Source organism: Brachycentrus maculatus, unplaced genomic scaffold (genome assembly GCF_059751285.1).
Source record: "Brachycentrus maculatus isolate JH-2025_06_01 unplaced genomic scaffold, ASM5975128v1 h1tg000966l, whole genome shotgun sequence".
In the NCBI taxonomy this organism is placed as follows: Eukaryota; Metazoa; Arthropoda; class Insecta; order Trichoptera; family Brachycentridae; genus Brachycentrus; species Brachycentrus maculatus.
Window position 1 is genome coordinate 187,385 of NW_028281687.1, and position 25,837 is coordinate 213,221.

At 39.9% G+C, this 25,837-nt stretch overlaps 1 protein-coding gene across 1 annotated transcript; it reads right to left on the minus strand.

Annotated features, from left to right (window-relative positions):
* Positions 1 to 3,622: 3,622 nt before the first annotated feature.
* On the minus strand, positions 3,623 to 25,562 carry LOC148299758 (protein dawdle-like). The gene is made up of 6 exons (XM_088275736.1): positions 24,854 to 25,562; positions 6,985 to 7,109; positions 6,776 to 6,896; positions 6,196 to 6,368; positions 5,449 to 5,649; positions 3,623 to 4,704 (listed from the first exon to the last, which is right to left on the minus strand). The coding sequence occupies exons 1-6, from the start codon at positions 25,275 to 25,277 to the stop codon at positions 4,546 to 4,548; spliced, it is 1,203 nt and encodes a 400-aa protein (XP_088131862.1). The 5' UTR covers positions 25,278 to 25,562; the 3' UTR covers positions 3,623 to 4,545.
* Between the last annotated feature and the right edge of the window lie 275 nt (positions 25,563 to 25,837).

The window sequence follows — 25,837 nt, forward strand, 5'->3', positions numbered from 1 at the left end:
TAAATAAACGTGTATTTTTACTTATTTATAATAAATGTTTAAAGCGCTGTTTTTCAAAAACAAATGTCCATATTACAACAAAAAAAAAATCTAACCCAATAAAATTAAGAAAAATTTACGAAAACATATTAAATTGTATCGTGAATCTAAATTTGATGTTATTCGTTTGAAGTCACTCTTATCGTGAATTTCTAACACATAGTGAATGACAGTCTTGTGAAACCTCGGCTTTCGAGAGATTTTTTGTAAAAATAAAATAAAATTGTGATTGTTGTAATGAATGAGTAATATTCCTATATTTTTACTGCCATTCGATACTAATAGTGATTCTTTAGTTGTTTTGTGTTGTGTTGTGTTGTCGGCATTTCTCATCTAAAAGAACCTGCAAAATAACTGTAAGTACCTATTTTATTATTATAATTAGTACTTAAATGTCGATAAAAAATATTATTTTTGTTAGTAGCAACATTATAGCACTGTATTACTGTCACGCCTGTCACTTACTTTACCCTATATGTCAAAATAAATTTTTGATTACACGGTTATTGTTCGTTCTCTCGTCGGTGTAAATTATAGAAACTCGCGGGTGACCGACTTGATATGTTCGTTTATTAGTAGGTACCTGAATCCAATAAACAAGAAAAAATCCAAATTGACGTAATGATTCCTGGCACATCAGCTCAGATGATGGGCTCTACAACATAACCTTAAAACGTCAGCAAGAAGTACAATGACAAACGACAGAGTAAACAATAAAAACGCTATATCAGTAATGTGAAGCATGTTATTATAGATATTACTACTGTAGTAAAAATATTATAATATAATGACAACGTTTGGAAAAATAGGGGTTGAAAAAATATGCTGGAAAAATAAGTATACTATTAAATATTTAAGTATTTATTTCAGATAATCATTGATAAATGAATACTCTCTGCACCTAAATAATTTTTAAGAGAAATGTTTCCAACGTCATTTTCAAAACATCCATTTAAGTTAAAAAAGTAAAGTAATCTTAAAACTTTTAAAAATCGCATCTTGTCCGGCAAGATGCACTTACACGCTTTTTTCCTCGTCGAATAATTCATTGTTTGAGATGTCGCAACAAGAGGGAAATAAAAAGTCAAATTAAATAAGATAACGACTTAAGAGTTTTTAAATATCGCTCACTCCTTTCAAGAACGTCATAAATCAAAAATTGTCATGTTTCAGTTGTGAATGTTTTCAGAATGCCCGGAAAATATACTATATCTCAGCAAAAGCGGCATATTTTTAACTTAATATTTACCCGCTACAGGGCAGAAAGTGTTGTTTTTGCATTTTGAAAAAAAGGTATTGTTTAGTCATTTTTTTAAATATACTCTTTAATTTAAAATATACTTTTTAGGTAAAACCTTCAGGTTTTACCTAAAAAGATCTGTTGCACAGTAAAAAGTTGAATAAGCGTCTTGATGTTTATTTTTAATACATTGTATTATATTTTTAAACTTTAAAAACGTTCTCCTGAAAAATCAATTTTTTTGATTTATGACGTTCTTGAAAGGAGTGAGCGATGTGTAGTTTTAAGTAATATCTCCAAAATAAGTAATGGAAAGATTAAATGAAATCTATAATGAATTGGCACTTGTTTTCATTACTAATATTGTCCAATGTGTAGTAAATAATAGGTAGGTATGTAAACAAGATAAAAAGAATGTTATTATACAGACCTGAATGATGGAAGTTTAACTTCTGAAACATGTAGTCTTTAATAAAAACTCAAGTGGTAAAAAACAAAGTGTTTTCTTTAATTATTGTAAGATAAAAAGTAGTTGGTAAATTATTTGTCACTTATTACTTTATTGAAGAGTCTCATATCTCGCACCGTCCCGACTGCATCCGTTATTTTTAAAGTTTAACTTTAAAATTCATATCCAGTATTTTAAAACCAGAAATAAAAAGAATAGATGATTCCTCTCCCTTCTTATTTTCTGCCTATGCCTTTTTAAAGTGTTTTTCTTTGCAAGAATAAGAAAACATAGCAACGAATAGGTACTTACATTTGATTTACAAGTATGAAAACACTTTGTGTGGATTCCATATAAATCGTGAATTATTTCCTGAATTAAAAAATAGGAAAAAACCATGTGTCACAACAAAGCACCCAGTGACGCATGGGCGAGTTCCTAATTCATATTTTTGAAGACCACTTTAAACAGATTTTTATGCAATTTGCATAAAAAAATATTTGTGTGCGCTGAATTGAATTTATATTTAAATAAAAAACTTTTTATGAGAGCAACTGAATTTTTATTATGTACATTTGAAAATTTTGTTGCTGTTGTTTTGGAAGATCATCCTCTCATCAGAGGTAAAGGAATCTAAGGGTAGGAGGAACAGATGCAAAATACTAGAAATGTAATATACACAAGTACATACTGAATACAATAGAACATATTGCAGACAGGTGGGTAGAGCGATGGGAGACTTCCGTTAGGGTTTTTAGTTTACATAGTATGTTTGGTACTATTATATATAGAAAAAAACTAACTAACTAACCATCACGCCGCTTCCCCGCAGGGGTAGGCAGAGAGAATAGAACGCCACACCACTCTGTCTTTGCAAACATTCTTCGCCTCTTCCACATTCATGCATCTCCTCATACATACCCGCCGATTGTTACAACTCCTATCCTGACCACTTTCAAGTATTTGGCATACCTGATCGTGCCATGTTTTTCTTGGTCTTCCCCTGCTCCTTTTTCCGCTTACATTCGCCTCATAAATTTGTTTTACCGTTCTTTCCTCACTCATTCGTTCTACATGTCCAAACCACCTCAACACACCTTTCTTAATTTTATCGATAATGCTTATCTCAGCTTTGCATTCCTTCCTTATTTCACTATTCGCACATCTATCATACATCGTTTTGTCGCACATTCTTCTGAGAGATCGCATTTCGACTATACATTATATATAGTATATTTATTAAAAAGTTTTCTAGGGATGGAAAGATTGATAAAGACATAGAAAGGAGAGTGAATGCTGGGAACAGAGTGAATGGTGCACTAAAATCAGTTTTAGCAAATAAAAATCTATCAGCGGAAACTAAACTGGCAGTACACAATGGAGTTCTGGTTCCAACCCTTACGTATGAAAGCGAAGTATGGAGTTGGCAAAAGAAGGATGAAAGCAGACTGAATGCAGTCGAAATGCGATCCCTCAGACGAATGTGTGGCAAAACGATGTTTGATAAGTGTTCGAATGATGAAATAAGGATAGAATGTAAGGCTGAGATAAGCATTATCAATAAAATTAAGAAAGGTGTGTTGAGATGGTTTGGACATGTGGAACGTATAAGTGAAGAAAGAACGGTTAAACAAATTTATGAGGCGAATGTAATTGGAAAAATAAGCAGAGGACGACCGAGGAAAACTTGGCACAATCAGTTATGTCAAATACTTGAAAGCAGCCGGGTCAGGAGTCGTAATAATCGTCGGGTATGTATGAGGAGATGCATGAATGTAGAAGAGGCAAAGAATGTTTGCAAAGATAGAGTGGTGTGGCGTTCGATTCTCTCTGCTTACCCCTGCGGAGAAGCGGCGTGATGGTTAGTTAGTTAGTTATTTATTAAAAAATATACATTTTTGTGATCATATTATATATGTTCGAAACAGAGAGAAGCTTTCCAAAAAACAAGACATTCAAATTTATGAAATAATTATGTTTCATAAAAATGCCAATTCCTGAACTCTTCCTGTTCAACATTTGAAATTTATTTAACAATACCGAAGTTTTTGAATTGCGTCTCAATTTTTTTAAATTGATTTAAGTACATTAATAATTTTATGTTCAAATATTTTTTTTTAAAACTATTTATTTTTTATGTTACGCCAAAAAATATTTTATAGTAACTGGTGTATAGATAGGGAGTAAATTTAAGCTATATTCACTTAACTAAATAAATACGAATAAATAATTTTTATTTCCTAAAAGTCCATCTAAATCATTTAGTACATTTTACCACCGGATAAAATAAATATAAAATCCATCAATAATTATAATAATAGATTAGTGACAGCGCCGGATCTAGCACCCCGCCACTCGCAAACAAAGGACAGAAATACAAGTCTGTAAATTGGTACGAACATATTACGTTCCCATCCCTCGCGAGCGAGTGGCCGGGCACCCGCGGCGGGGAACCTACGGCGGTTCGGCCCCAGCTGGTGATTACACAATTGCATTAATAAAACACAATTTACTAAGACTTGTACGGAGAAATGACACAAGAGAAGGTCTGTCAGGAAGCCTAGATGCTTCTGTATCAGATCTGGGAATGCGGTGGGGCGGCTTTCGATGACACAAGATAAAACAAGCACATCCTCAGAGTCTCGCGTTCTGTCAGGACTAGAGATACTCGTACGCATAGCATGCCTCCGTCAGTAGCAACACAGTCCTTATTTAAAACGTTCCAGAGCTGCACAGGGTATAACGTATGTATGTATATACACCGAATCACAGAATTTGGTAAAAACTCTCGAGGCTGTTGTAACGGCGCGAGTGGAGGCTACAAGCAGCCGCACGACTCCACGATCATGTTGGGCAGAGTGGTCTGCGTCACGGTGAAGTTGGAGTCTCGGTACAGCAGCTGCATGGAGGAGAAGGTGGTCGGAGTGCAACACGGCTTCAGCTCCACGCGCCGAGAGCCCGTTCCGTGAAACAGTTTCTGCGCATACACAAAACATAACTTAATCATTATATTATCTTTTAAGATTTGGTCTCAGATATTTTAGTAATCGGAATAATGTATTATTTTGAGAGCTACCGGTCTGCCAGTTTTGTCTATCACAGTACCGTTTTCCTAAATGGGAAATTCATTTTCCTTTGAATCTTGAGAGCGAATACACCGATACAAGCATATAATAATTTTGAATGGAAAATGTTAACACTTGGCCTTTTTAGCGCATCTCTCTTGTCAGACTTTCATCTTAGCAGTCTGTGTTGGAAATTAGTGCTGAAATTTTTGTTCATTTATTAAGGGCTCATTCAACAAGGAGACAAATAAGATTATTGTATATGCCTTTCACAATTATAAGATGACACAATTAAGCTCAACTATTACATCAGAAATAGTGACCTTATTGTTTCAATAGCTGATGTAATAGTAGAAGAAAGTTAACAATAAAATACAGCATATTATTTTAAAATCCTCATAATTAACACTTAACTTCAAGGAAATTAATTTAATCTAATCGGATTCTTCTTCAAAAATAATATTTTTGTACACACACACATACATCTGTGCATAAAACAACAATAATAATAACAATACAATGACATCAAATATGCGTGTATCTGGTGGAGACAGGCAACGAGTGTTGAATATCTGCCTCACCGAGCGGAGATACTCTTCATATTCGGGATAGTGGACGACTCGTTGGTATGATGTGAAGACTGTTGTTGCACCCACCTTGATGACGGAGTGGTGGTGGCTGCCGCTGAGCGTGACGGCCGCCACGGAGGAGCAGGCGCCCCGACAGAAGTAGGCGTGGTAGCCGCGCGGCTGCAGGATCCAGTCGTCCCAGCCCAGCTCCGCGAAGGACACGTACAGCCGCTCCCGGCAGCACTCCGTGATGCCCTCCGTGCACTCCAGCTGCCGCACGCGACGCTTCTGGAACACTCCAACATTAATCATGGACTCGTTCCCTCTCTTACACCTATCTTATCCATATAGTTAATAAAATCTTAATATTTCTGTACCGATTATATTTCAAACCTTCACTGATATTCTGAAGGATTTTGTAGGTACAATAAATTCCATAGTTTATTCATTTATCAATATGACAATTGTAAATGTCTTTCAAAAGTTTTTGTGCCAGTTTGATTCTTTACCTTGTTAAAAACAAATAACTCTACAAATAAATACTTTAAAAAATGGGTTATTTTTTCAATTTGACGAGACGGTATAATTTAATTTAAACAAAGTATAATAAAACGCGGGATAAAATATGATGAATCAATAATGAAAATATTCTTTAAATTTTTATTTGGTAAGTATTCTTAATTATTTATACACATAAATTTCGGGATTAGAACGTGAAATATTCTCTATTAAATAAAATATTTCCCGCACACTGTTAACTAAATACACCAGTTTTTTATTTGTCGCAGTGTTATGGGAATGTGAAATAGTATGTGTTGCAATAGCTGTATTTACCTTGGCACTGTGTCGCGTGTTGATGACGAGGAAGGGTCTCTTGGCGCCGGCCAGCGCAAGCGGCGCGCTGCTCGGGTGCGCCCCGCAGGAGGGGCAGGTGGCCGCCAGGGTGCTGCGCCCCTCGTCCAGCCACAGCCCCACGGACCACCCCACCTCCGCCTTCAGCCACCCCTCTGTAACGGAAATTCACTGGAAGCGCGCAAGACTCGTATTCTGGTTTACTAAATACCTGTGGTTTCGTTGGCACAATTCGCCATTCAAACTATTCCGAAACAGCCATTAGATAACTATTCGGTTCTTCTTTACTTAATCATCACAGGCGTGATGTGTAATAGATCAAATTATACTTCTTAGATTCAGACGCCGTTTCTGTAACGATGCTGAAACGTCGACTACTGGAATGACGTTATTAGGAGCTAATGATCGAATTACCTCGATATAACGAGGAAACATCAACGTCTAGGAATCCCCAAAGAAGATCCTTTGGAAGTAATACCCCTTTTGGTCGACAGTAGTTGAGTATAATTTGATGCAAACATCGTTACCCGAGAGCTATATTCCTAATAATACACGGTCTTACCTTTGAGGTCCGTCTCGGCGATGGCGACGGGTCTCGTCTTGCTGTGCAGGTGGCTGTAGTCCCAGTGCGCCGCCTCCGTGACCACGAACGTCTGCTTGAACCCGTCCAGCGGGTCGGGCTCCTGCGGACGAGCGGGCGGTTAGTGGGCGCGGGTCGGGTTAGGTTAGGTTAGGGGGCTACAGGGCGCGGTCGGGCGCTAGCGCACTCACCTTGTACATCCAGAGCTCGGCGGAGCTGACGTCCTGCGACTGCAGGTCGCGCGGCATGGTGAAGGAGAAGCAGGCGGTGGGGTGGCGCCCCTGCCCGCACTTGCTGCTCTCGCGCTGACTCGAATCTGGAACAGAAGAGGATCGATCGAATAACACCAATATTTATACAAACGAGTAGATACCTGCTTATGCATATACGAAACTATCAAGGACGCGCAGTGGTTACTTCTAGAAGGGATGGTGAGAAAAAACATTAGAGGTATTTAACTTGTGTTACTTGCGGTGCTATAATATTGATTTAATGTATTGCCCTAGTAAAATACCATTAAAGTTTGTAAATTTACAGAAATACATATACATAAGCGTTAAATATAAATCACGTTTCAAAATAGAATAAGTTTATTCAGTTGGATAATCATGAAATTACAAAATCTAATTGTATTTATGAATGTGCGTGCATACATAGCTACATGGCTATCTTTTTTTTCATCGGCTCAAACTTTGATCTGACGTATTTAATTCGAAAAATCGTCGATGACAATCGGAAATATGGCCTTCTCTTTCAACATCGAGGAATTTGTAAATCTATCTGAGCTCACCATCTGTGAGTTGGGTATTAATGTTTTAAATTTGCTGCTACATAATTCATGTATGTCGGGGTATTTCTCAGCCAAATTTAATAAAGAACAGGGTTAATTATTTGATTTTTGCAATCAAAATTAGGTTTGGTGTAAAATAGCATAAAGCATAAATACTGAAGGTTATATTATATTTAAATAAACAAAAACCTTTTTTGCGTAAAATTATAAAGTTTTTTGTTTTTTGTTTTAGCTGGTAAAATTTAAATATATCGCTCACTCCTTTCAAGAACGTCATAAATCAAAAATCGACAATTTTCAGTTGTACATGTTTTCGGAATGCCCAGAAAATGTACTATATCCCAGCAAAAGAGGCATATTTTTAACTTAATATTTACCCGTTACAGGGCAGAAAATTTTGTTTTTGCATTTTGAAGAAAAGGTACTGTTTAATAATTTTTTAAAATAAACCAAATATTTTTCAAATAGAGAAAAAACCTTCAGGTTTTACCTAAAAAGATCTGTTGCACAGTAAAAAGTTCGATATGTGGCTTGATATTTATGTTTAATACATTGTGTTATATTTTTAAACTTTAAAAACGTTCTCCTGAAAAATCAAGTTTTTTGGTTTATGACGTTGTTGAAAGGAGTGAGCGATATGGGTAAAATACAGAAAATAGGCTTTTGTCACGATGTTGGATAATTGGCTAATAAATCAATATGAAAAATCACAAGACTATCGGTAACATTCTTATTGAAATCTGTAAGTAACTAAGGGAGATATTATAGTTTTAAACTTTAGATATTTAAATAAAACGAAAAACGTGCGTTTGCATACGTCATAAAATTTTCATCATCAAACGTTTTATGACGTCATATGGTTTATTGTCTATGGTTTATAGAGCTGTAATAGTAGCAGTACGGATTGTTTGTTTACCACTACACTACCATTTGTGTTATACAAATATGAGGGGAGGGAATAATTAAGCAACGACACCAACATTAAAATAACTCCATCGTCTCTGTGACGTCATTCATTGCCAACTTATGAAAATAATGTTTTTTTTAAAGGCAAATTTTCCAAAAGAAAATGATGAATGAAAATATGAATATTCATTCATGCAAAACGATTCTAATACAATCCTTTATAGGTTGAGTATGTTAAATTAGATATTCCTCCCGTCTGACAAAGATCCATTATCAACAACAAAAAACTCTCACATAAAAATACGTTTTCATAAAGTTTATCGTACAGTATAGTTAAAGTGTTAAATGATAAGTGGATAATTTGAGTTTTGTTTTTTAGTGTAACTTCTGGTATAATTTTAGGCATATATTAGTAAAAGTAGTTTGTATTTTAGTGTATTCATAGTAAGAATGAATTCATAAGTTTACTATTACTACTAATACTACTACCATCACGCCGTTTCCCCGCAGGGGTAGGCAGAGAGGATGGAACGCCACACTCTTCTGTCCTGACATACACTCCTCGCCTCCTTCACATCCATACATCTAGTCATACATGCCCTCCGATTACGCAGACTTTTGACACCGCCAGATTTTAGGTTCTGATTGATCTGATCGTGCCAAGTCTTTTTCGGTCGTCCACGCTCTGTTTTCCCTCTCACATTCGCCACATATATTTTCTTAGTCATTCTTTCGTTATCCGTTCGCTCCACATGTCCATACCACCGCAAAGAACTCTTCCTAATCTTTTCAATTATTCCTCTTTCAGCCTTACATTCCTTTCTTATATTGTCGTTTTTAATTCTGTCATACAATGATTTTCCACACATTCGTCTGAGGGAGTGCATTTCAACAGCGTTCACTCTGCTTTCGTCCTTCCTTTGCCAGTTCCATGTTTTCGCTTCCATACATTAGTGTCGGTACTAGCACGCCGTTGTGAACCGCTAGCTTGGCTTCCATGGATATATTCTTATTCCCAATCACTCTGTTCAAAGCACCATTTATTATATTCCCTGCATTCACTCTTCTCTCAATATCCTTATCCACTTTTCCATCCCTTGTGAACATGCTTCCTAGATATAAAAATTCTTGCACCTGTTCTAGGGATTCATTGTGCACGATAATCTTGCATTCTGTCAAATCTTTCTCTCTTTCAAACACCATGACCTTTGACTTACCTTCATTCATTGCCAGATCATTTTCCATACATACGTCATACATTCTTGACACTATTAGTTGCAAATCCTCTGCGCTGCTCGCTAGCAGTACGGCGTCATCCGCATACAGCAAGCAGCTAACAGTTATATTCATCATTTTCGCTCCGACTCCCATACTTTCAATCTCTTTCATACAATGGTCCATATAGAGATTAAACAACCATGGTGACATTACACATCCCTGCTTTACGCCTTTGGATATTGCAAACCATGATGTAATGCCCCCATTCACTCTTATACTAGCTGTGCTGCCCTCGTAGAGGGAAGCAGCTGCTTGTATAAGTTTATTGTCTACTCCATATTTTTCCAGCACGCTCCATAATTTTATCCTATCAACCTTATCATACGCTTTCTGCAAATCCACGAAAGCACAGAAGAGTTTCTGATTTTTAGCCAAAAACTTTTCCTTCAGCATTCGTAGTGCAAAAATTTGATCTGTGCAACCTCTTCCACTCATAAAAGCACCTTGCACATCCCAAATCCGTTCTTTCGTCACCATTCTAACTTTTTATAAGTTTAAGTATGTGTAAATAGTTGATAAAAGTTGAGCGAGAGAATGCCGTTACGTAGCAGTGAGGCTCACCACCCACTATGCAGCGTCTCTCACGGGGGTGCAAAGAGGAGGATGGAATGCCGCATAGGCGCGTGGAATATCCGAGGAGGAATGGATAAAAAGATGAATGAGTTGTGTGAAAGTATGAAGAGCAAAGCTCTAGACATTGTGTGTGTAAGCAAATGCATGAAAAGGGGAAGTGGTACGTTGAAGCATAATGACACGCTTGTTCTGTGGTCTGGAGTACAGGACACAGAGCGGCGAGTCAGGGCGTCGCGGCGCTACTATCCCCGAGAATGGTAGTGTTTGAAAGAATACAAATGTATCAGTGCCAGGCTCATATGGATCTCCTTCAAAATTGGAGTCACGAGCATCCTTATCGTAATAGGGTATGCTCCTGTGAACTCATCTTCTGAAGATGTGAAACGGGAGTTCTGGGAGAGTGTAAGAGAAGTGCTGACAAATAGGAGATCGAATGAAAGAGTGATTCTGGCAGGTGATTTTAACGGATGGGTAGGCACTCGGAGGGATGGCTTCGAATCAGCCTTAGGTATGTTTGGTGAAAACGGAACGAATGGGAATAGTCTGCTTGAATTGTGTCTGGAATGGAACCTCTTTATTTCGAACAGTTTTTTTAATCACAAGGGAATCCATCAGTATAGATGGGAGAGAGGGAACAAAAGGACCATAATCGATAATGTTGTTGTTGACTCGACATTGAGGAGAAAAACAATCGAATTCAGAGGGGCTGAAATGGAGTCGGACCATTTCCTCGTCTTATCGAGAGTAATTCTGTCCCGTGGATGACGGTCCAGGAACAAAACTGTTCCGGTTTTATCGAGAGTCAAAGTTAAAAAACTACAAGTCGATAATGTAAGTAAGACATATGCAAGGGAAGTGAGTGAAAGATTAAATATAAGGAATATGGATATGAATATAGACGATACCTGGGAGCACATCAAATCGTGTATGTATGAGTCAGCAAAGAGTGTATGTGGAGTTGCGATCCAAGGTAGAAAAAAGGAGATGCATGGTGGGACGAGGGCATGAAAGAACTTGTCTCTGAGAAGAAGAATGCTTGGCTAAATATTTTAGCAGTTAACGATGTTAAGAGTGAACTTGTTGTCCGGAATAGGGAAGGATGCAAAGAGAACAAAGATTACCTATTTAATTGAGTTTATTTAATAACAATATACGTGTTTTTCTAATCGACCGACCACTGTCGTAGATCTCCTTATTCACTCTGCGCCGCTCTCTAGCCCACCTCTGCTTGCTTACATCCGACGCCCACAGATGGCGCCATACAATATTTTCATTGCTTAAATCTAACACCCCCCCTCAATGAAAAATCCATACAAAAAAAAACAATAATAAACACCCGCATACTACATATTACAAATTTTCTTTAGCAAATACTGAGCCCTAACTTTGTTAACAATCTTTGTACAAATATCTGCAATTTGCTCGTTAGTTTTAATATAATTTAGTACTACCGACCCATCTTCAACTTTCTCCTTGATAAAATGATATCTTATATCGATATGTTTGAGTCTCTGCGTCCCTGCATTGAATGCAGACTTGATCGCACCTTGGTTATCTTCAAATATTAAAATCTTTCCTGTAATGTTAATTTTAAAATCATCCAATACTCCCCTTATCCAACACGCTTGTAATGCTCAAGGCAGTATATTCAGCTTCAGTAGATGACAAACTGACGCTTTGCTGTTTCTTGGATGCCCAACTTATGCAACAATTAAATACTTTACAAATATATCCTGTCGTGGATTTTCGATCCGTTTTATCGCCTGCCCAATCTGCATCTACATATCCCTCCAAATAACAATTAGAATCAGCAGTATATATTAATTTAACATCAGGAGTGGCTCTAACATATCGCAGTACTCGTTTCGAGGCTTTATACAAATCAGAAGATGCTTTGCTCTGAAATCTAGCCAATTTGTTAGTAATAAAACACAAATCTCTTTTCCTTGGGGATGTGCACATATGTATCGATGTCAATTTTTTTTAAATGATCGAATTTAAAACTCTTTTGAAACCATAACTCGAAAGGTGTTACTCTTTTCTGTGTACTTGGGCCTGTTTGATTTATTACGTAAACGCTTGCATTCACCGCCTCTGCCAACAAAATCTTCGGTAATTTTCTAGCACTAAGCAGCGTTCTTGCAGCTTCAACTATCGTTCTCATTTCTCTTTCCGTTTTTCCATTTTATTCAGGCGTATACGGTACTGTCTTTTCGTGCTTAATCCTATATTTATTTAGCAATGTTCTCACTTTAGTGTTAATAAATTCTTGTCCGTTATCCGACCTCAAGGTATTAATTTCATTTCCACATTCGAATTTTGCTCTCTTAATAAAGTGATCAATGTTTTCTTTAACTTCGTATTTATTTTTCAAAAAATATACCTTGCGGAACCTCGAGTAGTCATCCTTCATGAGAAGAAAATATCTTGAACCGCCTACCGAAAATTCTTTCATCGGACCGCATATATCGGCGTGGATCAACCCTCCCGTACGCAATGTTTTACTTATACTGTTGTTAAAAGGCAATTTTTGCTGCTTACCTTATATGCAGACTTCGCAAAAGAAGTTCGGATCATTTTCATACGATACATTATTTACATTCAACACTTCTTTTACATGCTTAATGTTCTGGTGCACCAACTTTTCGTGCCATTCTTTCAACGTTGCGGAAGCGAAATTTGCATATGAAATTGTAATTTGTATATAGTTTTTCTTCTCTGATTGCTACCGTCGCCACAAGTTTTCCTTGCATTATTTTGCATTCACGCTTATTGGATTCGAACGTGAATCCTTTATATTGAACAGCGCCCAGTGAAAATAGATTTACCTTTAGTCGAGGTACACATAACACGTTATCGATTTCTGTCTTGATCCAGTATTTTCCGTTGAATGCCTCCAATTCTACTTTTCCAATTCCCTCAATCTCTAAGCTTGTTCACAAATGCCTCGGGCACATTAATAAATGCATTTGTTTCTTTGGTCTCCTCCGGCTGTCTGGGTTCTGAATTTTGTTTATTCAGCCTTATTCTACAGTATATTATTTGATGCCCTGGAATACCACAGTAGTGACACCTTTGTACCCCGTTCCCTGCAGGTCTTGCGCCTCCTCCGCCTCTGAATTTACACTCACTCTTGAAGTATCCAAAATTTCCACAACTAAAACATTTTATTTTGCTTTTTGCCGCAAACGCAACTACGTCTGCACGTTTTTCCTCTTTACTTTCTTGCATGCTTGCAATATTCCTGTCTTCTTCTACCAACAATCTGGATGTTAGTGCATCTAGCTCCTGCAATTCCTTAGGCACCGAGTCCCATGCTGATACGAAGTGTCTGAATCTCTCGGGTAGTGACATTAAAATTTTAGTTCTTATCATGCTTTCTGAAACTGGTTCACCAGCCTGTTCCAAGTTGTTGGTAATCGTATTAAATTAGTTATAAAATCCACCATCTTGTCCGTCTCGTGAAATTTAAAATTATACAATCTTTGTTGCAGTAGATGGAAGCTCAGCTCCGACTTTCTTTCGAACACGACCTGCGATTTCCTCCACATTTCTTAGGCTGTGTCACATGATATAAGGTGAGCCATGCTGGATTCATACTATCGACAATGATGCCCTGCGCCTTATTGTCGCACGTTTGCCATTCCTTCGCCTTCTTCTCATAGTCAACTGACGCACTGCTCTGCCTTGGCTTCTCAAACGCACCGTCCACTACATCAAATACACCCTTGGCCTTTAGCGCCACTTTTGTTTGAAATTTCCAAAGATTCCAGTTCTCGCTGGTAATCTTCACTGCCTTTACACTATGAGTAGTGTGATTTTCTTGCATTTCGAATAAATTTTTACTCTCGACCACGCGTAATTCACACACAAACTTAAAACGACCGCGACACCCGCATTTTTCTTCCGACCACGATGCCGGGTAACCTCTTTTTTTTTCTAATCCACGAAAATCTTTGCAACCTTGCTAACCTGTTGTCGGGAATAGGGAAGGATGCAAAGAGAACAAAGATTAACTATTGAATTGAGTTTATTTAATAACAATATACGTGTTTTTCTAATCGACCGACCACTGTCGTAAATCTCCTTATTCGCTCTGCGCCGCTCTCTTGCGCACCTCTGCTTGCTTACAACCGACGCCCACAGATGGCGCTATACAATATTTTCATTGCTTAAATCTAACAGAACTTTTTAAAATAATGAAAGATAGGTATAAATAATGTAAGAGAAAAGTAAAAATGGGAGTAAAAGAACGGAATTAAATGAATTCAATTAAATTGTCTAAAGAGAGAAGAAGGTATGAAAATGTCAACCCACTTTCAAGAAAACATTAAGCTTTTCTGGAAAGAGGTAAAGAACGCAAAAAATGAGACTGAAAATGGAGGTATGAAAGTTATCAAATCAAATGATGGTAAAATATTGACGAATGAAAATGAAGTGAAAGAAAGATGGAAAGAATACTTTATGGAAATTTATAAAAGTAACGGTAATGTCTCCACCGAGACACCAATAGAGGGAAGTGTGAGTGAGGGTATGGTATGTAAGATAAGTATGTCAGAAATAACGAATGCCTTAAAATTAATGCGGAACGGTAAGGCTGTTGGGTATGATAGTATTGCTATAGAGTTTGTAAAATGTGGTGGACTGACCACCCTCTGAATTGGAGACGGGCAGTAATCATGCCTCTATTCAAGGGAAAGAGATCTCGCGCAGAGTGGGAATTATAGGGCGATAAGCCTGCTAAGCTCTGCTGTCGGTAAACTCTATAGTAAGATTATAATTGAAAGAGTTAGAATGGTGACGAAAGAACGGATTTGGGATGTGCAAGGTGCTTTTATGAGTGGAAGAGGTTGCACAGAAAAATTTCTGCACTACGAATGCTGACGGAAAAGTTTTTGGCTAAAAATCAGAAACTCTTCTGTGCTTTCGTGGATCTGCAGAAAGCGTATGATAAGGTTGATAGGATGAAATTAAGAAACGTGCTGGAAAAATATGAAGTAGACAATAAACTAATACAAGCAGTTGCTTCCCTCTACGAGGGCAGCACAGCTAGTATACGAGCGAATGGGGCCATTACATCATGGTTTGCAATATCCAAAGGCGTAAAGCAGGGATGTGTAATGTCACCATGGTTGTTAATCTGTATATGGACCATTGTATGAAAGAGATTGAAAGTATGGGAATCGGTGCGAAAATGATGAATATAACTGTTAGTTGCTTGCTGTATACGGATGACGCCGTACTGCTCGCGAACAGCGCGGAGGATTTGCAACTAATAGTGTCAAGAATGTATGATGTATGTATGGAAAATGATGTGGCAATGAATGAAAGTAAGTCAAAGCTCATGGTGTTTGAAAGAGAGAAAATATGACAGAATGCAAGATTATCGTACACAATTTTTATATCTAGAAAGCATATTCACAAGGGATGGAAAAGTGGATAAGGATATTGAGAAGAGTGAATGCAGGGAATAGAATAAATGGTGCTTTGAACAGAGTGTTAGCAAATAAAAATATGTCCATGGAAGCCAAGCTAGCGGTTGACAACGGCGTGCTGGTACCGACGCTAATGTATGGAAACGAAACATGGAACTGGCAAATGAAGTATGAAAGCAGAGTGAACGCTGTTGAAATGCGCTCCCTCAGACGAATGTGTGGAAAATCATAGTATGACAGAATTAAAAACGAAGATATAAGAAAGGAATGTAAGGCTGAACGAGGAATAATTGAAAAGATTAGGAAGAGTTCTTTATGGTGGTATGGACACGTGGAGCGAATGGATAACGAGAGAATGACTAAGAAAATATATGTGGCGAATGCGAGCGGGAAAACAGAACGAGGATGACCGAAAAAGACTTGGCACGATCAAATCAATCAGAACCTAAAAAAGTAACAAACAAACATTGGATTTTATCCCCGATTTTTGTGTTCCCGATACGCAAACGTTATTTGGCAAATACAGAGTGTTTTTTCTCGTTCCTAATAAGAATTATAATTAATTTAAATTATCTACTGACATTTCTTGGTGCAATTGCATTTTTATATTTATTATGCAATAAGAAAAATCCGGAATGGAAACAAAATGACAGACGTTAGAGAAGATAATTCATTCAGTAATTGACCATGTAGCTCGCAAAAGATAATGCAAGAAAACGAAGCAGATTAAAATCACATAATAAGCTCCAGCTAAATGCCTTTTGCATTTAGCTTATTTGCAGATGAAATGGGGGAAGAATTCCCCTCAGATAAACCATGTACTTCAGCATTCGATCCACCCACACAACGAGGTCGCTGTAATTTCTACCCCCGCAAATCTGACAAAAAAACGTGCGTGGTTTGCGACGAATTTATATGTTTGAGACTTAAACATGAGGTAAAAAAGTTTTACTGTCCAAACTGTTCACACAACGTTATGTGATTTTTTATATATTGTTTTTCACTGTCTGGATTTTTTTAAAACATTCTTTGTTTTTTCCCATAATATAACGACAAATTATAAACACGCTGTGTAGTACGCTTCTTTCTCTCTCCTCACCCCCCCCCCCCTCCGCACGCATCATTTCCGGCCGAAGCGCTACTACAAGTAGTGTCCAGTGATATTTGAACTTCAGGTGGAATTGAATGACATTTCCGCAGAGAACTTATTCGCAACTATGTTTTTTTTTATGTAGATGTTCTGTCAAACAAATATGCACAAGGAAGATTGTTTTTTTTTTTCAAATAAAAACAAGAACACTTTTTTTTCTAATATTTTCAAAATAGTGAATAAAACTAAAGTGATTCAGAACGTGACTTATTCGAGTGAGGGTTGAATTAGGAATAAGTAACAATGACGGGTCGCCTCGCGCTGAGGCTAAACACATCTCAAAAGTTACCCTGCACTTCTTAGTTTAAGATTTGTTCAAACAAACGCGTCTGGTGCGTTGAGCGCGTGGCGGTCATGTTAACCGTCAACGCGTCTCACGCGGTGTCAGCAATGAACGTGTTAGGGGCGTTTGTGCACTACACGGAATTTTACCGTCCGGCACGTCAGTTAGCGTTTTAAAATGATGATTGGCTTGGATTGTCTCGTGCTTTTGTCCATCTTTCTTCGGATCGGTGCTCTTGATCGGGTGCGTGAACACGTTGCGCGTAAATTCGATCACGCTAAACTGTCGTAGTCGCTTTCATTTTTCAAAACCGGACTGCCGGACGGTAAAATTACGGGTAGTGGACAAGCGCCCTAACTGTAGATATATAACTAATTTGCGCCGTGAAAGTTTTGTTCTTTTTCTTAAATCATCCTGTCCCTTCAAAATTCAAAGCATCGGCAAATAGGTACGTTCTTCGAGCGATACACAACAGGTGCGTACAATATATGGCCCTGATTTTCAAATTCTCCGCACCCACCTCTAATTTGCGTAAGTCGAGTTTAGTCAACTTCCTCTTTTTACCTATAATTTGTATAAACGGCTCCCGACAACAAATTTTTATTGACTATACGGCTGTCCAAATTTAAAACACAGTAAGGGACATTTTTTTTGTAGTGCGTTTTTTTTTTGCATTTTTGGACTAAGTAGAATCTACTTAGTACATAAATGCAAAAAAAACCTACTACAAAAAAATGTCCCTTACTGTGTTTTAAATTTGGACAGACGAATAGCATCTGCATTATTTCCTTTATTGCGCGAGTCACGCTCTTCTAAAAGAAATTTCGATTAGTAATTAATTTAGCTTACTTCAATGATTTTGATTAAACATAACTGTCAGCTTTAATATTTTTATTTTAAATGTTAATATTGATTTTATATATGTTTAGTGCTCAGGCACTAAAAAAGTTTTTCGCACGATTTTGTTTGACAAACTGTTTCAACCTTACAGATGAGTTGATTTAGTAAGCCGCTTATGATATAACGATTATTGACGAATGAGTTAACACCGCATCGATCCGAAGTGGTGTCTTTAGCACCTTTCGGGTAAGCATAGAGAAAAATATGTATTATATTTTTAAAAAAAAAATATATTTATCCCTTTGGCGAGATAAGGATTTTCTAGTAATTTTTTTAATTACAAAAAAGCAGCGTAACGATGTCATTAAAAAGCACTTGAAAAGACGTAGAACTTTGCACACAAGCAAACATTTGATAGTTTCCCCAACATCCCATCCCTCGCGACTCGACAGTGGCTGCTGTATCGTGAGATCGCCTGCCGATGACTAAACAAATATAGGTGCATTTTGTTTTAATATCTGCACACTTTAGCGAAAAACTGTGTATTATTTATTTATCGATGTTTTATCTCAACACGCGCGTTATTCGAATAATTAATTTATTGAACTCTATGTCGCCCGAGACATGCCGCAGGCGGCGCGCTTGTAGCGGGCGAGTAGGAGTAGCGAGCGGTGAGCGGTGAGCGGTGAGCAGCGAGCAGATGTGGGAAATCACGTATTACACAAGTGGGACGGACCGACCGCACTATCGTAAGTGTGTAGTAATGTAATGTGTTCACTATTAACTAGCCCATACATATCTATGTCACCCGAGACATGCCGCAGGCAGCGCGCTTGTAGCGGGCGAGTAGGAGTAGCGGGCGAGTAGGAGTAGCGAGCGGTGAGCGGGGAGCAGCGAGCAGATGTGGGAAATCACGTATTACACAAGTGGGACGGACCGACCGCACTATCGTAAGTGTGTAGTAATGTAATGTGTTCACTATTAACTAGCCCATACATATCTATGTCGCCCGAGACATGCCGCAGGCAGCGCGCTTGTAGCGGGCGAGTAGGAGTAGCGGGCGAGTAGGAGTAGCGAGCGGTGAGCGGGGAGCAGCGAGCAGATGTGGGAAATCACGTATTACACAAGTGGGACGGACCGACCGCACTATCGTAAGTGTGTAGTAATGTAATGTGTTCACTATTAACTAGCCCATACATATCTATGTCACCCGAGACATGCCGCAGGCAGCGCGCTTGTAGCGGGCGAGTAGGAGTAGCGGGCGAGTAGGAGTAGCGAGCGGTGAGCGGGGAGCAGCGAGCAGATGTGGGAAATCACGTATTACACAAGTGGGACGGACCGACCGCACTATCGTAAGTGTGTAGTAATGTAATGTGTTCACTATTAACTAGCCCATACATATCTATGTCGCCCGAGACATGCCGCAGGCAGCGCGCTTGTAGCGGGCGAGTAGGAGTAGCGGGCGAGTAGGAGTAGCGAGCGGTGAGCGGGGAGCAGCGAGCAGATGTGGGAAATCACGTATTACACAAGTGGGACGGACCGACCGCACTATCGTAAGTGTGTAGTAATGTAATGTGTTCACTATTAACTAGCCCATACATATCTATGTCGCCCGAGACATGCCGCAGGCAGCGCGCTTGTAGCGGGCGAGTAGGAGTAGCGGGCGAGTAGGAGTAGCGAGCGGTGAGCGGGGAGCAGCGAGCGGATGTGGGAAATCACGTATTACACAAGTGGGACGGACCGACCGCACTATCGTAAGTGTGTAGTAATGTAATGTGTTCACTATTAACTAGCCCATACATATCTATGTCGCCCGAGACATGCCGCAGGCAGCGCGCTTGTAGCGGGCGAGTAGGAGTAGCGGGCGAGTAGGAGTAGCGAGCGGTGAGCGGGGAGCAGCGAGCGGATGTGGGAAATCACGTATTACACAAGTGGGACGGACCGACCGCACTATCGTAAGTGTGTAGTAATGTAATGTGTTCACTATTAACTAGCCCATACATATCTATGTCGCCCGAGACATGCCGCAGGCAGCGCGCTTGTAGCGGGCGAGTAGGAGTAGCGGGCGAGTAGGAGTAGCGAGCGGTGAGCGGGGAGCAGCGAGCGGATGTGGGAAATCACGTATTACACAAGTGGGACGGACCGACCGCACTATCGTAAGTGTGTAGTAATGTAATGTGTTCACTATTAACTAGCCCATACATATCTATGTCGCCCGAGACATGCCGCAGGCAGCGCGCTTGTAGCGGGCGAGTAGGAGTAGCGGGCGAGTAGGAGTAGCGAGCGGTGAGCGGGGAGCAGCGAGCGGATGTGGGAAATCACGTATTACACAAGTGGGACGGACCGACCGCACTATCGTAAGTGTGTAGTAATGTAATGTGTTCACTATTAACTAGCCCATACATATCTATGTCGCCCGAGACATGCCGCAGGCAGCGCGCTTGTAGCGGGCGAGTAGGAGTAGCGGGCGAGTAGGAGTAGCGAGCGGTGAGCGGGGAGCAGCGAGCGGATGTGGGAAATCACGTATTACACAAGTGGGACGGACCGACCGCACTATCGTAAGTGTGTAGTAATGTAATGTGTTCACTATTAACTAGCCCATACATATCTATGTCGCCCGAGACATGCCGCAGGCAGCGCGCTTGTAGCGGGCGAGTAGGAGTAGCGGGCGAGTAGGAGTAGCGAGCGGTGAGCGGGGAGCAGCGAGCGGATGTGGGAAATCACGTATTACACAAGTGGGACGGACCGACCGCACTATCGTAAGTGTGTAGTAATGTAATGTGTTCACTATTAACTAGCCCATACATATCTATGTCGCCCGAGACATGCCGCAGGCAGCGCGCTTGTAGCGGGCGAGTAGGAGTAGCGGGCGAGTAGGAGTAGCGAGCGGTGAGCGGGGAGCAGCGAGCGGATGTGGGAAATCACGTATTACACAAGTGGGACGGACCGACCGCACTATCGTAAGTGTGTAGTAATGTAATGTGTTCACTATTAACTAGCCCATACATATCTATGTCGCCCGAGACATGCCGCAGGCAGCGCGCTTGTAGCGGGCGAGTAGGAGTAGCGGGCGAGTAGGAGTAGCGAGCGGTGAGCGGGGAGCAGCGAGCGGATGTGGGAAATCACGTATTACACAAGTGGGACGGACCGACCGCACTATCGTAAGTGTGTAGTAATGTAATGTGTTCACTATTAACTAGCCCATACATATCTATGTCGCCCGAGACATGCCGCAGGCAGCGCGCTTGTAGCGGGCGAGTAGGAGTAGCGGGCGAGTAGGAGTAGCGAGCGGTGAGCGGGGAGCAGCGAGCGGATGTGGGAAATCACGTATTACACAAGTGGGACGGACCGACCGCACTATCGTAAGTGTGTAGTAATGTAATGTGTTCACTATTAACTAGCCCATACATATCTAATGAGTTCGGAATATTTTTAATTACTTTCGAGACTCGATATCGCTTATCGCTCTCAGTGAACCAAATCCGTTAATTCGTCATTTACCGATTTCCAAGTTCCTGGTTAATAAAATGGCCAAAAATGTAGTGATTATTTATTTCTTAAATTCCCAGAAACTACACACGCCTACCTATAATAAAACGTAGAGTATTTTGTATGTGCGGATACGCAGTATTTATTTCTTAAATTCCCAGAAACTACACACGCCTACCTATAATAAAACGTAGAGTATTTTGTATGTGCGGATACGCAGTATTTATTTCTTAAATTCCCAGAAACTACACACGCCTACCTATAATAAAACGTAGAGTATTTTGTATGTGCGGATACGCAGTATTTATTTCTTAAATTCCCAGAAACTACACACGCCTACCTATAATAAAACGTAGAGTATTTTGTATGTGCGGATACGCAGTATTTATTTCTTAAATTCCCAGAAACTACACACGCCTACCTATAATAAAACGTAGAGTATTTTGTATGTGCGGATACGCAGTATTTATTTCTTAAATTCCCAGAAACTACACACGCCTACCTATAATAAAACGTAGAGTATTTTGTATGTGCGGATACGCAGTATTTATTTCTTAAATTCCCAGAAACTACACACGCCTACCTATAATAAAACGTAGAGTATTTTGTATGTGCGGATACGCAGTATTTATTTCTTAAATTCCCAGAAACTACACACGCCTACCTATAATAAAACGTAGAGTATTTTGTATGTGCGGATACGCAGTATTTATTTCTTAAATTCCCAGAAACTACACACGCCTACCTATAATAAAACGTAGAGTATTTTGTATGTGCGGATACGCAGTATTTATTTCTTAAATTCCCAGAAACTACACACGCCTACCTATAATAAAACGTAGAGTATTTTGTATGTGCGGATACGCAGTATTTATTTCTTAAATTCCCAGAAACTACACACGCCTACCTATAATAAAACGTAGAGTATTTTGTATGTGCGGATACGCAGTATTTATTTCTTAAATTCCCAGAAACTACACACGCCTACCTATAATAAAACGTAGAGTATTTTGTATGTGCGGATACGCAGTATTTATTTCTTAAATTCCCAGAAACTACACACGCCTACCTATAATAAAACGTAGAGTATTTTGTATGTGCGGATACGCAGTATTTATTTCTTAAATTCCCAGAAACTACACACGCCTACCTATAATAAAACGTAGAGTATTTTGTATGTGCGGATACGCAGTATTTTGTGTATCCACACATACTATTTTGTACGGATGCTTACTTCTAATTGATATCATTTTATAAAATTGCTAGTATTTTTTTTATCAAAATGCAAGTCACTCGCAGTTAAATAAACAAAGATATAAGAGTCAAAATCCATTTCTCGTCTGTGGCCGACTATCGTGTGACGTCACAATGTGGTATAGGTACCCATCCGTACGAGCTCGTAAATATTATTATTTTTCTCGAGCTAGTTGAAATGTGAAATGGTAAATATCGCGTCCATTACGTATTATTAATACGTAGTAATAAACTAGGTAAAAGTGCGCCAATAATTACAAACAGTACGCAAAATTAGTAGAAAAATTTAAAACATATCGCGGCATTTCTAAATAGTTACGAAAGTGCATCTTCTTTCTTTTTTATCCCTATTCGTATACATAGGTGCGCAGGGCACCACGCCGCGCCGTATCGACGCGGTGTTCACTGCACGAGGCAATAGTGGCGCTTCACGTTCTCGGACACGGGAGGGAAGTATACGGGTGACGAACATTACCGCCATATGGGAAAGGAAATGGAGAGTAGATAGTAGGTACTAAAATAAAATAAGATTCGAGAAATGCTGTGTACTCGTACTCGAAGTAGTTTGGACTTTGCAATTTGTACGAGTCATTTGAGGGAAAAACATTAACTGTATACTTGTACATATTTCTTCCATCTAATCTTTTAATATGATTATAAATCACAGATGGTGCCAACATTCATTCGATAAATTAAATTCCACACTTAAAATTAAATTATCTATTTGTTGAAATCGGGTTAATGTCCGCGTCGAACTTGAACATAAAATGTTTAAACTTTAAACGCACATTCGAAACGTCTACGAGTCTACGTCGGTGTAACGCGACGAGCGGCCGCGGAATTAGCGACCTTCTGTGAGCCATTTCACGCTAACCATATTGCATATTTTAAAAATTCAAGTCAACCTTATAGTTAAAGACTCGTTTTTATATTGTTATTCTATGAATATCACTGTCCATTAAATAAATACATACACTTACATAAAATATTTTATATAAAAAAAATGCTTCGATTTTGGGTGATCATAGGTTACTAGAGCCAGTTGTATGTACCAAGTGCAAAATGCCCTCGGCCTCACTCACCGAATTAAACGTCCATCGTGTAAAGTTAGTTGTTTAAATAATGTTATACCGTTTCTTTCTTTTTTGTTTGAGGAAACAAACAGTACACATAAAATAAAAAATTATCGGAGCAATAACAAAAACGTGCGACGACTTTACTTATATAAAGCGTATGAATGCGATTCTTCGATAACTTTTATTGAAACTAATTAACCCTTTGAATTATTATTGTGAAATGAAATGAATTATTGTGTTTATCTCATAAATTTAGTTTTTAATTCATCAAGTTAGTAAGCATATTTTTCTAGCTTATGGTGTATTTTTGCAGGAAAACGCACATTTTTTCCTAATTTATCTTCAGATTTGACCATTATAAAATCTTAATTTAAGAATCTACGTACGTAATATTTTGATATCCATATATTATTTGAAAATGTATATTTATATCTAAAATTTGATTTATTTTTAAAACAACTCTATATTTTTTTGTAACTTGAATTTTTACTTGTAAATTTTAAAAAATATACATAAACATATATATATATATATATATATATATATATATATATATATATATATATATATATATATATATATATATATATATATATATATATATATATATATATATATATATATATTTTTTTTTTTTTTTCGGGCCATAGGCGTAAGTTTTACTTTTGTTGATCCAAAAGGCTTCCTACTTTTTTGAGACAGGCAAAAAGAAATATAAAAAGTTTTTTTTACTGTTCAGAATTTAATACGTCAATAGCCGGGCAAAACACTAGCTCGTATATAAAATATCAAAATGCTACCGTATATTAGTTACCACTGATGCGAAAATGTGGAGAATAATAACAAACTTTCCTATCGTTACCGGCTGCTGTCGGGGGTGAGTCACCGATTGCATCGTTATCGGACAGATGAATGAACCATCTCCGTTCTCCGTTCGTGCGGACACGATCACTGTCTAGTGTATGGTAAGTGCGGGCGGAACTCACCGTCGTCCGGGAAGACGATCTTCTGCTCCGTCTTGCCGTAGAAGTCGTCCGCGTGCGGGTCCTCCGGGTGGCGCGGCCGGTCGGGCCCCAGCAGCGTGCGGCCCTGCGCCACGGGGCCCGGCAGCGCGCCGCCCGCGCCCAGCGAGGGCCGCGCGCGCAGCCGCAGCTTGCGCAGGATCTGGTTCTGCACGGACTGCACGCGCAGCGCCTGCAGGCGCGCCTGCTCGCCGCACCCCGCGCACGCGCCGCCCTTCTCCTCCGCGCCGTTCTGGTGCAGCATGGTGTCCAGCGCCTTCTCCGTGTCCTGCAGGAAGTGGCTCCACGCCTCCACGAGCCCGCCGCGCGTGCGCTCCGCCGCGCCGCCGGCCGCCCCCAGCGCCAGCGTCGCCAGCGCCGCCAGCACCAGCGTCGGCAGCCTCCCCATCCCTGTCTGCCCTACCCGCTGCCCGCTGCCGGACCCCGGGCGGGATGCGACATCCGACGGTGCCGAGTCGCTCCCGGACTCGGACGATGAGGACGAATCGGTCACTCGGCGCTCCCGGATGCGCGCGGCCGGAGGGAAACCGGAGCGACCCTATTAATTTACTCGGATCGTTTCCGACGAGATTCCGATACGATTCGAGCGCAAAGTCCGCGGCAGTCGGCGCGTCCGGGTTATACTCTGTCGCGAAACTACGGTACGCCGTCGACGATTGTTATTATTGTTCGATTTATTGGCGCATTCCCTCGACCAGTGATCGCTCTGTACCTTGGAACCGTTCGCTAATCGCGTCCAGTGTCATTCTCCTCTCGGTCCCGCGGGGCTCCGGGTCGCTGTCTCCTGGCTCCGCCTCTTGCGGGGCCCCCATGCTCCGAGCTCCGCCGCCTCCGCGAGCCTCTTCCCTCTTCCCTCTTCCCTCTTCCCTCTTCCCTCTTCCTTACCGGGATGCGGCGCACGCGGACGACTGCATGTTGCGAGAGCGCGTCGTGGTTGACAATGAAGAA